The sequence below is a fragment of the Melopsittacus undulatus genome, chromosome 5, assembly GCF_012275295.1.
Source record: "Melopsittacus undulatus isolate bMelUnd1 chromosome 5, bMelUnd1.mat.Z, whole genome shotgun sequence".
Classification (NCBI taxonomy): Eukaryota; Metazoa; Chordata; class Aves; order Psittaciformes; family Psittaculidae; genus Melopsittacus; species Melopsittacus undulatus.
In genome coordinates, this window is record NC_047531.1 from 17,252,353 (window position 1) to 17,268,100 (window position 15,748).

The 15,748-nt window shown below is 38.8% G+C and overlaps 1 protein-coding gene across 2 annotated transcripts in view; it reads right to left on the reverse strand.

The window, feature by feature from the left end:
• LOC101870542 (ankyrin repeat domain-containing protein 26) overlaps positions 1 to 15,748 on the reverse strand; it is a 61,516-nt gene that overhangs the window by 39,232 nt on the left and 6,536 nt on the right. Inside the window, exons 7-18 of one of the 2 annotated variants that reach the window (XM_034063041.1) lie at positions 9,599 to 9,632; positions 9,446 to 9,515; positions 8,868 to 8,928; positions 8,136 to 8,450; positions 7,453 to 7,964; positions 6,671 to 6,752; positions 5,500 to 5,555; positions 4,198 to 4,306; positions 2,458 to 2,486; positions 2,289 to 2,355; positions 2,153 to 2,197; positions 1,080 to 1,165 (exon numbers count right to left, since the gene is read on the reverse strand). In XM_034063041.1, the coding sequence (XP_033918932.1) occupies positions 1,080 to 1,165; positions 2,153 to 2,197; positions 2,289 to 2,355; positions 2,458 to 2,486; positions 4,198 to 4,306; positions 5,500 to 5,555; positions 6,671 to 6,752; positions 7,453 to 7,964; positions 8,136 to 8,450; positions 8,868 to 8,928; positions 9,446 to 9,515; positions 9,599 to 9,632 (1,466 nt within the window). Of the gene's footprint in view, positions 1 to 1,079; positions 1,166 to 2,152; positions 2,198 to 2,288; positions 2,356 to 2,457; positions 2,487 to 4,197; positions 4,307 to 5,499; positions 5,556 to 6,670; positions 6,753 to 7,452; positions 8,451 to 8,867; positions 8,929 to 9,445; positions 9,516 to 9,598; positions 9,633 to 15,748 lie in introns of both variants that reach the window. The other variant, XM_034063040.1, reaches the window with a different exon arrangement.

Sequence of the window (15,748 nt, forward strand, 5' to 3'; positions counted from 1 at the left end):
AGCATCATCCAAAATATCTGGTTTTAAGCTATGTCTCAGGGAGCATTCAGGATCTCCCTCTACATTCCTACTAGTTCCATTTTCCTTCTCTTCCATTTTCATTGTAGGCACTTCCTTTTCCTCTCCTGTTGCTACAGGCACCTTTGTATTATCTCTATCGTTTCTGCCATCTTCTTCATCTGCACTCCAGGTATCTTCCATATTTGCATTTAAGTCATTTTGATCAGGAAGGACACCAAGACTTGGAATTACAATTGCCATTTTGGGTACTTTCCCACCTAACACGGGTTTAATATCTCCAAAATCACCTTTACTTTCTAGCTTACTACTTGATTCTGTCACAGGAGACGAAACAACAGAACTCTTCAATTCTTCATTGAAGCCATCTTCTGATACTTCTTCCACAAGGGAAGCAGTTTTCCCCGTTTCATTAATTTCACCAAACAGTTGCTTCAGCTCTGCTGTAATGTTTTTAAAACTTGTTTTCAATGCCCTTTTTTCATTTTCAACCCACAGTTTTTCGTACCTTTCTTCCCAAGTTTTTTGACTTAACTGCTTGTCAGCACTATGGCACTTCTCATCATGGTGAGAAATTTCTGCTCTGCCAGTCTGATTTTCATGTGCTGCTTTTTGCATCAAGTTGGTAGTTTCTAAAATGTATTTATCCTTAAGTAAACAGGTATAGACAGAGAAATTTCCAAGGAAAAGGAAGTTACAGTTAATCTAGGTAATTTCTGTTGCAAACTCATCCTTATTATGTAACAGAAACAAAACATTTTGAGAGCAATTTTTGTAATTAAAAAAAAAATGCTAAAGATTCACAGTATCACCCAAAAGGAAAAACACTAGTCAAAATTTAAGCAAACTGGTTCTAAACAAATCAGTAGAAAAGTGAGTATCCAACCTAAATACAAGGATTTTACCCTATTGTAAGAAGACTGTATCCAACTTTACTTCAATAAAGCTTCAACTATAAGATTCTGCTTTCAGCATTATGCACTGACTGGTGTGTTTTTTTTACCTTAGTGTAGAATACGATTTACCAATCCATCTAATTCAAAATATTTAAGTTTACATACCTGTACTCCATAGTTTTCAGTGGTATCCTTGATGTCTTCTTTTGTAGCTGATGATGATACGTGAGAGGTAGATCCCGAGTACTCACCTACAGCAAAAAAAAAACATTTGTATAACCAGCATGACTTAATATTACTTATTTACACTCAGAGTGCATCTTGAATCATCATATTTGTATGGAAAACTCTTGACACATAATAACATATCCCCTCAAATTCGTGAGTTCCTATACATATAACCTCCATAATTCAACATCTTCCTTTCCTTCAACAGTTACACATAGTTTTTGTAGGGAGGTCCTTGTCCTTCTTACTAGAGTTGTAATGTGGCTGGATAATTTGAACCAGCAAGATCCCCCTCCACTGAGCATACATTTCTGGGAGTGTCAACGGGAAGGCATGGTGAGAAGTATTGGAGCCTGATGAAGTCCAAGAAAAGCACCTCCACAGACATCACACTCATTTTTAACATCCTTTCAGAAAATAAAAGAACTCAAGAGAGCAGAACTAGGCACAGGCAGGCACCCAGTATTCGGTAATGTGCACATTGTAATAATTCCTGCTAAGTACAGCTACAGCATGATCCTGAGAATTACCCTTTAGTCCCACCTGCAGCTCCTGGACATCCCTAGCCTGGAATCAGCCACAGCACATGCTCAGGGACCCAGGAATATCAAGAAGGTGTATGTGTGATATCTTGGTTTTTTGGGCTTTTTTTCCCTGGTTGCTTTGGTTTGGTTTTAGGTTTTTTTTTGTTTGTTTGTTTTTGAGGTTTCTTGGGTTGTTTTTTTTTTGAGGGGGGACAGGGAGGGAGGGTTGTGAAATTAGAAAGAAAACTCAGGACTGCCTGAAAAGGGGAGATAAGAGCAGTCACAGTGGAGGAAGCCTACATCATGGAAGAATACTAGTGTTGAATGGCAGACTAGAAGAGAGCACGAACACATACGTAGATGCATATTTCAGCAGACCTGCTGCTCCCAGAACATCTTGCTAGAACCATTAATTTAATATTAGGAAAAAATATGCAAGTACAATGTGTCCATAGAAGAACACTACAAAGAGACTGTTTTGAATACCTTCAATATCCTCTGCATCTCCTAAACCAAATTCCTCCAACAGATCTGCAAAACAAATGAATCAGATGTTTTATTAAATACTCCTGTCCAGAAAGATTATGAAGCGAAACCCAGAATCACGTGAAGCGAATGTTACCTGATTTCTCCTGCCTATTTTTAGGAGAGGGTTTATTTATTTCTGAAGCAGCTTGGGGAGTCTTCAACTACAAAAGACACAATCCAATGATAAAAAAAAAAATTCAAAGTAACTACATACTGTTTAATAAGCAGAACAAGTAGTTGGTCTGACATGAACAAATATTTACCTGGGAATTGCTGGGTTTCTCTGAAAAGCCTGGAGGTGAAAAGATGTTTTGTCAAGGGTTATTTAATTGAAGGTATATTTTACTCTATTCAACATCAGTAGTTTCTATAACTAATTATTAGCTGCAAGCATTATTTCATCAAGACATTCAATTTAGCTCATCCTACAGCATTTGTATTAGTATACAAGAAACTGACAATACATACTTCCCTTTGTGCACCTTGGATTAAAAAAAAAAATAATCACAGGACTAGGACAATTCACATGAAGCAATAACATGCTTGTTAACAGAACAAGATGAAAATATATAGTCCTTTTTGAGGATCTGAATCCTGCTTTCATAAAGGATTATTTCAAAAGCCAAAGCTAGTCTGCTGCACTGAATGTTCATGAATAACAGTCCAACAGCACTACCCACTATGATTATCCTACAAGTGTTTAATGTTGAGAAGTATTTTCCTTTCCATTGATACAACAGAACATATATGGGAGCAGACACAGAAATCTTATGCAAATGATTTCAGTGAGGCAAAACCAAGCTAGATCAGATTGTTCTAGTTTATCTTGAAAGATAACAAAAGAAACAAATATTTGGTTGTAATCTGCAAATATTATTTTTGTTTATTTTTGTCTAGTATTAAAGAAATTCTAAAAACTCGCCCACCTGTATTTCTCACAACCTCTGTTTCGGTCATCTTTTAGTTTGAGTCCTCTCATGAAAAAAGTATAAGAAATGTTACTAAAAATGGCTCTACAGAAAAAAATTATATTAAAAAAAAATCAGTAAAAATCAAAATGTATTTGATTTCAGTAGACTTGGTGGGCTAGCAGCACGGAAATACCTTAGAAAGATTACGATAATCATTTAACACCCTTTATACACTGCTTTTTTTCTTCTGGGTTTTCTGGTTGGTCGTTTTTTTGTTAGGGTTTTCTTTTTTTGTTTGCTGGCTTTTTTTGGGGTTTTGTTTTGTTTTTGTGGGTTTTTTTGTTTTCTTTTTTTTTTTTTACACTGGTTTTCAACTTATCTACTAGAATCAGACAAAGAAGACTTGCATGACAATTAACAAGTAGATTTAAAACCTCCTGGGAGCTTGTAACATTTTGCTTCTAGCTTACTGAACTAAAACTGGATTAGCTTCTTCAGCTATTCTGCTGTACCTCTACTACAAACGGGACTGACAAACTGCTTGTTAAAGGAGAAATCCTTTAAAAAGGGTTCTATTCCAACAGCAAAATTTCCCTCCCATCCTATGCTCAAGATGCTCAAGAGACAGCGTTACAAACTACAGGCAAAAACCTTCAGCCAAAAACCCTGAACTTTTAGTCACACTTTTAGCTGCTAGGCAAAGCAGAACAGAGAGCTATGAAAATAATAACCTAAGGGGAAAAAAAAAAGTGCTTATCCAGGTCATAGCTTTCTTCTCTTGCATTATAATCAAAATTGTTTAAATTTTCAGAAAGGTCAGTCCTAAACCACATATACTTTCATCAGTATGCAACAAGAACCTGAATCCAGAAAAATCCAAATGCATCCAAAGTACGCACATTATGCAAACAAGACAACTTGCTTCACAAACTGGCAAGGAAGAGCTGTGATAACTGGTGTTAATTAACACATACAAAGCACTTCGTTGCTATAGCATATATCATTAACAGCATTTCTAAGGCAGACACTCACAAAAGTTCACTTTAGCCTATAAATGCTTACAAACAAACATTTAGTCCACCAGGAAGTTACCATTGTGTTCCCCTGAAGCAACCTGAGAGCATGTTCCATGTCTGTCTGCAGCTGGGAACAACACACCAGATGATGCTTTTCTCAGACTTCCAGGATCTGTCTCTATAATCTAAAAACAAATGCATTAAAACTGGTACAAATGCATTTTCAACTCATTTCTATGCGAAAAGCTCCTGCTAAGCAGTCTTGCACAGCATGGTATCAAGTATCTTAAGAGATGCAAAAACCTCTGGTAAGACCCTTGGAAGGGACACATTAAGACATAGTGTATTGGAAAATCACAGCAGTTGTGTTTTCAGATCTTAGGCAAAAACCTCAAAACTCATCTAAGCTACTTTGTCATATTGACAAGCTTTGGCAAACCAGACAGCCACAAAAGAGAATTAACATGGCAATTCAAGATGTGGATTGTGAACCAGGAACTGCAGGTCTGTGGTGATCCAGTTTTTGTACTGAACTTGTACCTGACATTCAAGTTCATGCTTATGTTCCCTAGGGACATATCCTGCATGGGTGAACAAACACATCGTTAATCCCAGCTGCAAAGGTGATTTGGGCTGAACGAAGTCTAGCAAGGCAAAGCTTACAGAAACTAAGGCTACGTAAGAAAAAAAAAAAAACAAACCCCAACAAAACCAATTAAAACAGTATTTTAGTCCTGTATTTTTATGAAGGGGGCAGGGAAGATTTAAATTTTACTGATAAGAAAAGCCACAAGTGGTTCACTACAGACTGTGTGTTTTCTTTCACCCTGTTACCACAGACAGAAAGAACTAAACGGGCAAACACAGCCAGCATGTTTGGTACTTCTGTTGAACATGACTTTCAAAAAGGGACAAAGTACACCTGCAAAAGGTAGAGAGAATCTATTCAGAAACACCTAACCATCTAGGTTGTAGACTGTAAGGGCCACGAGGTCAGCAGAATAGAGTTGTATGGTGAAAGGACAAAAATCCTGTCAACCCCTGTGAAAAGCTCAGACTATTTTAAGTATCAAGAAACTTCACTGCTTCAATACAATACCAGAAAACAAACCCAAAAGCCAGTTTCTATGAGGCCCATGTCATCAGGCTGACCTAGCTTTATCCCAGGTCCTAACTAAACAGCTGGCATACAGCAGAAGTATTTCAAGGGGCCCCATTTACCAAGATATGGCAGAAGTGGAAAAAGAGGAAAGAAGCCTTATCAGTGGTAGAGCCCAAGTCAGAAGCAAGCTCTCAACCGCTTCTAGATCTTATTCCTACTGTCAGACCCCCCCCCCCCCCCCGTGGGAATCCTCATGCTCCTCCTCTCAGGAAGTACCTCAGAATCCCAGGGAGAATCAGCATCTTCCTCTACTTCCACTGCTGTCAGGGCACCTAAAAATGAGGTGAAAAGGAAGACATTTTTTTTTATTTCACTCTGGTTTTCCCTGTCATTCAAGCCCTGCATCCAAAAGATGCACAGCAGCTCTATTGTTGAGGACAAACTCAGAATTGTTATTCCAGGGTGTCTTCTCACCCTGCCACATCACAGTATTTCCCTTCCATAACCACTTCCTCTTGCCTCCTTTCCAGCAGAAGATGGCTATGCACAACAGCTGACCGCTACAAGCAACACCCAAAACATGTTTAGGTAACATTCCCGAAGACACCCCAGCACGCTGCTGTCCTGTGGTACACAGAGTTTGAGTCACCTGCTTTCCAGCCTATAGCTCTAAAATTTAGCATTCACTACCACTTTCCACTGTACAGGAAGTACTGTTGAAACATTATCCAAAACATCCTCAAGCTAACAATACTAAAATCACCAAGAAACAATGCTCCTTTTGTCCTGCTACCAGGAAACATCCTCCTTGACACAGGGTTGCTACCCTGAACCTTCCCAGAAGCTAGACACCTCAGCACTGCCATTTAAAAATGTGCCTTCTCCTTCTCTGAGACCCGAGGCAAGTACCAAGTGCTCAGCTCTGACGGAGCTGGTGATGCTCTACATTTTAAAACTGGACAAGGTGAGGCACTGGAACAGAACAGCTTTCTCTCAGCTTGACTAAGTTTCACAGGCTTCAGTCAAGAGCAGTCACAGCTTTTCAATCTGACTGTATGGGCCAGAATATTACTGTCACACTCAAGGCACTCGAATCCTCTTTTTCATCTCCGTGTTTTGTTCAGATCGCTTCAGGGAGAGCACAACCAAAGTAAAAAATGGCACTTGCTTCATATAGCATCATTCAGAATCCAATGCTAGAATTTCACTTCAAGAATAAATGAAACAGCACAAAACTTCTTTCCTTCTCTGCCAGTGACTATGAGGACTCACAGGCAAGAAGAAAATTTGCTTTCTCAGTGTCAATCATCATTTCAGCTCATTAGCTGTGCATTAATACTTATAAAGGAATTGGGATCAGTATTCACGGACTCATTTCTCTCAGCAACACTGTCTTTTGAAGCATTGCGGACTTGATGGCTATAATTACAAGCAGAAATTTTCATACCCTCAACAACTGCAGTTTGTAGCTCTTCACCAACACCTTGCTTCTCCTGCTCCTCCTCGTCATCCCACTCAGACGATTCCTCCTAAAAAGATCAACCAAAACACTGCAAAGGGCCGAAAAAGATCTTTTTCACCACCTATTGAGTACTTGAAAAATACTTCTCTTGTTTAAGACTAATGGGAAACTTTGAGCTTTGTTCTACGAGGCCTTCAGTTTTTCCATGGCAATCTGTATGAGTAGGCAGCCATGCCTAACACCATAAAGTCTCATGCCTGTCTCTGCAAAGCCCCGAGAAGAATTCTTCATGTCAGTCTAACACTAGCTTTAAGCTACATCATTCTGGAACATATGCCTTCTTTTAACCTACTTTCCTCCCAGGACTATCACTAGCTTTCTGCTCTCAATTCTATTTAAACTTCTTTTTGTTTCCTCAATTTCAGCTGTCACACAAGGAATTTTACTGAACGGCAATAAAATTCACAGATAAAATCTATACATACAACTGAGAAAACTTCAGCTGAATCCCAGAAAAAACTACTGCCTATTCTTTTTCCCACAAAACCACTATAACCAACAGGAAAAAAAAATTGCCTGATAGTATTCTTATACCTGAGAAACTGTTTTGCCTGGGAGTAAGACATTCCCTAGGATCAAAAAAAGGAAGATCAAAAGACTGCTATACGTGAAGAATAGTATTAATAGAACTCCAGTTTAACATTTGTTTCTTACCTATATTACTCTTTGAAAATAACTTTGTGATTGAATCATCCCTATATACTCACTTTGGTGCTCGAGTAAAATGCTGCTTTTAAATTTTCTTCACACTTGTTTAAGCACAAGTTTTCACTTTCTTGCTTCAGTGCTTCACAGACTTCACCATCTACTTCTTCACATTGCTCTTCTTCAGTATCGTCATCATCCACACATTCAAGAACAACAGAGCTTGGTCTTTGACTTCCAAGCCTTAGGTTTTTTGCTGCTAACCAAGAATTATCACCATTTTCAAAGCCATCACCAAAGCCTGACTTTTTCTCCTTAAGACCACAGCTACCTGAGAGAGGCTGAGGTATCTCCTTTTTCCAGTTGGTCATTTCAGAGTCTACAGAACAGGAGTCACCATTTCTGTGAAACTTCTGGATCATGCTTTTCTTGTTCCAGCTTTCTTGTGTATCTTGCAAATTATTTAGATTTTGAAAGACAGCTTGTTTTCCTACTGACTTGCAAGATACTTCATTATTCATTGTCTTTGGAGACATGGCAGTTATATTTTCTTGCGACGGTTCATAACATCCACCTAGAAAAGACACATGAGCATCAACAGATTCCTCCACCTTTTCATCAAGTTCTTTACTTACAGCATTATCACAGACATTTCCAGCTTCACACCGAGCTTTCCCTTCATACTTGGCACTACTAACGTATTCCAGTTTCTGATTAATTTCCCCTTTAGGTTCTTTTTTCTCACCCTGCTCCTCCTCCAATATGCCATTAGACTGAGTTTCTTCATCTTCAAGATCTTCCTCCTCCTTTTCGTCTTGAGTGAGATCTTCACCCTCTTCTTCCTCTTCCTCATAATCCTCATCATCATCTCCATTATCTTTTTCATCATATTCCTCTTCCTCCTCTATTTCCTTCTCCTCCTCCAGGCTTTTTGCATCTGACACATCTTGAGTCAGTAACTGTCCACATTTTCCTTTGCTTGCATTTGCATCTGACAGGGTTCTTTCTCTGAGGCATTTATTTGGTGACTTAAGACTTTCAATTCTAGAACTATCACCATCTTTAAGCACAAGAAAAGGAAAAATGCATGTCAACAAAAGGAGTTATGTAAACAGTAATAGGCATGTTAACAGATTACTGCACACAAGTCATCTTGGAACATCTGGAAAAGAAGCCAGATAAGCGATGCGCAGGATGGAGAACAGACTTGACTAGGGACAAAGGCTTAGGAGGGGATTAATATCTTCATTTTAAGGATATGACTTTTTCTTGAAATGACCATCCTGTGTTTTCAAAATGCTACTTTTTCAGCTACAATGGCAAGAAAAAAAAAACCAAAAACAATACAAAACAAAACCACACCCAAAACAAACAAAACAAAAAGAGCCTACAGAAAAAGCAACAATTAAAAACCACCTCCTTAGCAAGTCCACTTTTATATATCAGTGTATCATGCAGTTTTTTCCAAATAGCTTACTGTTTTTCCTGTACTGCTGGGAAGCATTCAGTAACAGTGTCAAGTTTGGCTTCTGCAGCTTCTGTAAATAAAGATATATTTAAGGGAAAAAAAAAGTCTGTTTTTTGAGTGTTTTGTTGTTGTGGGTTTTTTTGTTTGGGGTTTTTTGGTTTTGCTGTTTTTTTTAAACACACTAACAACAACAAATCCTTTTTTCACATCAAATCTTGAACAGTAAATAAAATTAGGCTGACATTTTGACAGAGCTCTGGTGCTGGCTTCAACCTACACTTCCAACAACACAAATACTCCTCACATGTCCAATTTGGTGATTATTCCACCAAAATCACTGTTTAAACCAATGTTTCTCTCATCACCTCTTTGGCTCTTTTGCCCCAAACCACAAATCTACTGCATGGTCTGCTATAGCTATGGATCTTTTAGGAAAAGCTCACAGAAGAAGAAAGGCTGGCAGGCCAGAGACTGCATCTAAGCAGAAAACAACACTGGCTAGAACTGCAGTTTCTGTCAATCCCAGAGAAAACTTGCCTTCAACTCACTTATTTTTACAAGACATTTTTCTTGTAAACACACCATACCTTGGGGGTAAAATCGAGTTCCTCCTCCTCGGAAGTATGCCAACTGTCATCACTCCCCTCCTCAGAGCTTCTTAAAAAGCAAGATAAAATGGGTACTGTGTCTCACAAATAATTCCTCAGATAAGTGTTAAAGTGGCATTTTTAAAGTCTCACCTTACTGAGTCTCCTTGAGAAAATGCATCCATTGCTGTTCAAACATTAAGGGACATGGTGATGTTAGATCTAGCACGCTAACAATTGACCAGAAGATATAAACATTTAACATAGGACAACTCTGCAGGTCATATTAGTATGAAGTTTGGGGTAGTCAATTCAACACAAGACAACCTGAACAAATGCATTTCCAAAACAAACGCCATACATTAATTATATTAAACGAATAACATACTAATGTTAAATTAACTGAAAAAAAAAAGAACAAAAAAAACCCAAACAAACAAAACAAAAGAAACCCCACCAACCCCCAAAAGGCTAGAGTTTTATCTCCTTTGGACTCTAATAGACCTAGAAGTTTAAGAAACATCTCTAAGGTAAAAACCAACCAACCAAAAAACTACGCACACAACAAAACTCCAAACAAACCAAACCCACCCAAAACCCTCCATAGCATGAATATACTACATCAGTAAACAATTAACAAAATGTTGATGGCTTAGCAAGACAGCTAGTAAATTAACACTGAATTACTGATATTACACACGTGTACCCATCACATACAGAGATTTTACTATCTTACGTAACATTATGTATACATTATGTTATATAATACAAAGATTTGTTGCTCTACCCACTTACACATTATTCAGAAAAGGTAAATAAAATCAAAAAGCATAATCAAAATCTAAAGCTTATTCTCAGGTGGAAGAATCACCAACAGTTCTCTACATTGCACCAAAAAGGGGATTCAACAGATAAAAGGCTTGTAACCAGGGCATTCTATATTACACTCCAAGCTTTCATCAGTGTCATGAAGCGGCTTGCATGTAGGATCACAGAATAAATCAGGTTAGAAGGGACCTCAGGAAGCCTCTAAGCTGAGCCTGCTTTGAGAAGGCAGTTGGCTATGAGGTCAGATAAGGCTGCTTAAAGCTTTAAACCACTCTGGTCTTGAACACCTCCAAGGCGGGAAACTGTACTGTCCTTATCATGGTGGAGCAGTCCCTAACCAATCAGAAACACTCATTTCCATTTATACCTCTTTTATTTTTTGCCTCCTATCATGCACCACTGGGAAGCACCTGGCTTTGCCTCTTCCTGGAAGTTGCTGCTCAGTCCCCTTCAAAGTCACCTCTTTTTCTAGGCTACACAACCCCAGTTTCCTGACTCGCTCCTTGAAAGGCAAGCATTCCTGCTCCTGGTGAGTTTGAAAGCCCTCCATTGAACTTGCTCATTGTTCAGACAGACCAAGAGTCCAGCCCCTCCTGCATGAAGGGCTCAAAACTATACCTAGGGAGCTAAATACAGCCCAGTGAGTGCTGAGCAGAGGGGCACAATTACCTTCCCCAAACTTTTGGCTATGATGCTCTTAATACAGCCCAGGACACTGCTGACCATCTCAGTTGCCAAGACACGCTGCTGGCTCATTCTCAGCTCACTCTCTGCCAAGACCCTCCAGGCCTTTTCAGCAAAGCTCCAGCTAGGCAGTCCCAGCATGTTTTGTGACAAGTGGCTGTTGGTCCTTTCCACATGCAGGACTTGGCATTTTCCCTTGCTGAATTTCATGAGACATGCCTGACAGTCTGTTTACCCAGCTTGCCAAGGTCCCTGTGAATGGCAGTGCTAACCTGAAGCATATCTACTGATTCCCACAGCTTGGGGCTATTTGCAAATTCAATGAGAGTGCACTCTAGCATACCACACATGCATGACAGAAATTTGAACTATGGAAATCCAGCCTGAAGAGTGCTGAAACCTCTCAAGTACCAACAACTAAGGTGAAATAAAAGGGGTCTTCAATTCCCAAGACAGAAGAAAAAAACAAAACCAAAATCAAACCCACAAAAACCCCTCCAACAGTAGCTACTTCAGCACTCCTCAAGTTCTCAGTAACCAGTTCTTGTTAACTATCATAACAAAATGAAGTTGCTTATAAATAGGAGATTGCCGACCTTCCATAAAGTCGGCAGGATGACAACCAAACTGAGGTGTTGGACAAAATCATTAAATGAAAAAGAAAAAAATGAGATATCATGTCTGAAGACATCTTCTCTACCACCAGTAAACCACAGATGAACATGGAAATATTGCCTGACCTAAATACAGGGTTTATGTGAGAATTTTGACGAGTACATTTCCTGACCTGAACAGGGCTTTCAGACAATGAAATACAGTATATGTTGTTCAGTGTGGACAAGTCAGGTAAACATGTCATGTGAAACTTCCAACACAAGAACAAGCTAAACCAGAAAAAAAAATCTAACACAGACTCTGATTTTCAATGTTGCCTATTGCAAACAAATAAGATTTGAAAATTTTAATTATTTGGACATACCACAGTCTTGTGTTAACTTGCTCATTACTAGCAGTCTAATGTACCTGTGAACCTCCCAGGCTGAATAAAAATCTGTCTCTACATGGATAGTATGTAGTCAGAAGTTACTCTTCACAGGTGGCTTCAGTTATAATGAATCAAACCAGCTGAGTAAGTTATCTGACCTTTTGATTTCAATGCATAGCAACTTTAAGCAATGATCAAAACCAGGTCACATTGTCCTTTAGAAGTCAACACGGAAAGTTCACGAGCTAGCTTTCACATAGACTTTAATGCCCTACCATAGAAACAGAATCTAGAAAAGCAGTCTCTGCTTGTTTCAAACTTTAATTAAAGTCCATTACCATTCTGGAGTAATAAAAGAACATATTAAAATAAATAAATAAATAAATTTACTGCCATTAATGACACAAAGCAGACACTCAATAATAAAGGAGCCATGCAAATCATGCAAATAAATAAAAAGCACCCAAAGCTTGCTCTCACATCTAATTTATAAAACCAAAACCATGAAAATAGGGACTTCCAGGATAATAAACATCATAGGTGAGTTAACACTTCTATTTGTTAAAACATGTTTCACATTTGAAGTGTTACTGGACAGAATACCTTTCCTTGATTTTCCCATTTTTGATGCCTGGTTAGGAGACTGGGGCATTCCTATATCCATTTAGGAAAATGGCACGGAAAGGACACATGAAACAATGATATCAGAACAAATTTGCATTCCCAGAATTTGGAAAACACAAGCAGTACATCAACAAAGCTATAGCAGTGGAGAACGAATTGTGAACATCAGCCCACTCTACAGCTGTAAGCACTAGGATAAAACCAGTTACAATCTACAGAAGTCTACTCTCAAGGGACAGTGTCAGTGTAACTTAATTTACTTGCTCCATGTAAAATACTCATGTTCCAGTATTCTGAAATACTGAAACAGTTTACCAGAAATTTACTCTCAACTTTGCATTTCCCTCGACTTGACTAGCCCCTGCATAGCACAGACTGCAAATGTAATTCCTTCATATCTGTAGAGCACTTTCCACTTACAGCACACTTAAAAGCCCTCCCTCTAAACATTCCCAAAATCCTTAGCTGTGGAGACAGTGTTCTCACAGGAGAATGGCTATTTGGTACATGAGCTCTGAATAACTCTGAAAGATACAGCAAGGCTGTGGGAGGCCCAAGGAAGCCTAAGCAAGCAAGATAAGAAGAAGCTGTAATTCACTGAGTTATGAGAACTGTGGACTGTTGGCAAACATTCGAGGTCAAGTTCTCACACCTGTGCTTAACCAATTATGTGTTAGTCACTAAGGGTCTTCAAGACAAGTATCCAATCATGATATGCCAAATTGTTGTAGGTGTGTGTAAGCAATGGTATATAAGGAGTTAATGCTTTGCAATAAATGTTTTTTTGTGTGTTCATATTGGTCTCTGACTGAGTCCTTTCCGCGGCACTTAGCTACCAACAACTAAACTTTGGAGATACACCGACGACAAATCCTGAAGGAAATCTTGGTTTAGGCACTCACTTTACCACACAACTTTAAGCCATTCTGTTATTTACACTCAGTCATCACAAGTTACAGTTTTAGCATGTTTATTATCCCCTACTAAAAAAAGCAACTCACAAACTTCTTGCCTTTAACCAGCTCACCTTTAAACTTGTGTTGGTGTCTGATGCAAACACAGACCCCTCCTACCTCAGTTTAAAGATAAAAGTCCTGCTTGCATTGAGTTGACCATGCTGAACTGTTCACATACAGGAAGCTATGCCAGCAGCCAGAATGCAGATACAAGTGGTCAGAATAAATATCCTCTTCCCCCAGGGCTACAGGGAAAGCCAGAACGGAATCAAACCAGATGCATTGGCTGTGTGAGTATCATGCATGCATGTCTGGGTGCGTATGCATGTCTATCTGTTGTGGAACACAAGTTTTAGAATATAAAATCATAGAATCATAATATAAATCACCTATCCACCTGTTCTACCCAATCCTACTTAGTAAAATTTTATATTTCAAGTCAGAAAACAGTGTGGTCCTGGGTTCTGCTATTACAGCTACCTTACACCAAATTTCTTTGTGACAAGGCCATAACATTCGTCTTGAAGCAGCAGGGAGTCTTGCTTAAATTGATTTTACCACAGATACATGGAATGAATGTGGCAAAAGGACTCCTATGAAAAACGCACTTAAAGAGGTAAGAAGGGGCCCCTCAAGATGGTTCCTCATCCCTCTTCCATTTCTCAGTTCTCTTAAAAGTTCATACAGGACAACTTTTCCTGACCTCAGGAGACACAAAACATACTGAAGCACTCACTTCCAGACACTCTGTGATGAAAAACCAGCAGTTTTTGTAGGAACTCAGGGAAACACTGAAGAAACAAATCACTAATATGCAGTGCAGTAGCTAAAAAAATACTGTCACTGTAGACTGTCCTGGGTTCAGCAGCAGCAGTCATACTAGAAATCTGAATCTCTCTTGTCTTTAGAAAAATTGCATAATTACTATTTTCTGCCCAAGAAATTCCAACTTTGAATCTAAAGAGTCTGCAATTCAATATGCTAGGGCTGGAAGCCATTCATTTGGAGGTTTTTGCAAACCTGTTCATGATTAATAAGAAGGGTCATGTTCTGACAAAAAGAAAGCATACAAATAAGCACAAGCCAACTTCCTAAATATGACAATCTGCTCATTAGAGGAGAGCATTTTGAAGAGTGCAAAAGCAGCAGAAGGAATAAGAACAACATTGAAGACCCCAGAAACATAGTACAGAAGAGCAAGAGCAAATAATTCCAAAGTGGCTTTTTCTCTGGTTTCTCAAGATCACCCCAGCTTCTCTTCTCAACATAAGCTTCAATGCCCGTTTCTGCAAAACATCAAAGAGACTCTCAAGATGCAGGACCTGTGCTTTGTGTCTGCTAGTCAGAGACTACAGGATTAATGCCAATAAATGTTCCCTATATGCTACTAATCCCTCTCCCTCAACAAGCCAAGGTCATCTTTTAAGAGACTGAGTACCAGGAGAAAAGGATTCATACTACTCCTGAGAAAAACAAGCCCTACTAGAAACAGACAGTATACCTTCTCCTCTTAAGTCCTTAACTCACATAACATTCTCTTCACACTTATTATGCTTCTTCAAATTAAGAAGAGGCCTTAGTAAAGATTTCTCATAATATTAGGGACTTGTATTAATAATAGCATAATTTTCAAGGAATGGAGCAAATTATTTGGTTCAAGAACCCATATTTCCCTGAGAGCATGTCAGTTTTGAAATCACAAGACTATATTATTCTTCAAGCCATGCATTTTAAAATAACCCAGGCCTGTCAGCCATTACCAGGCCATACTACAGTAATTATCTACATGCACAAGAGGCAGTAACAGAGCATGCTGTTTGGGTGAAAGCAACATTTTGCTGATTACCTGTCCCAAGCCCTTTCCAAAAATCTTCCTCCAAATTACCAAGAAACTTTACAAGCCTCTTAATTAAATCAAATCAACTGTTTCCAAATTAAAGGAGCAAAGTTCAGCTCTAAATTAAATTCACCTATCTGTGAAAAGTCAGACATTTTTAGAGATGAGTATTAATATTAAAACAAAGACATACACACTCACTGGAAATCAACACAACACATACCTTCCTGCTAACTCATCTGTTGCTTTCCAACTACAAAAGTGTGAACAACTACTCAAGATAAACCTACTGCTTTTGCAATTGGATTTTCACAAGCTGAATGGCCATCTCTAGGTAAAATTACACACCTGAAGAACAAAAACACTCTTGCCTAGTTCCTTCCCTGTCC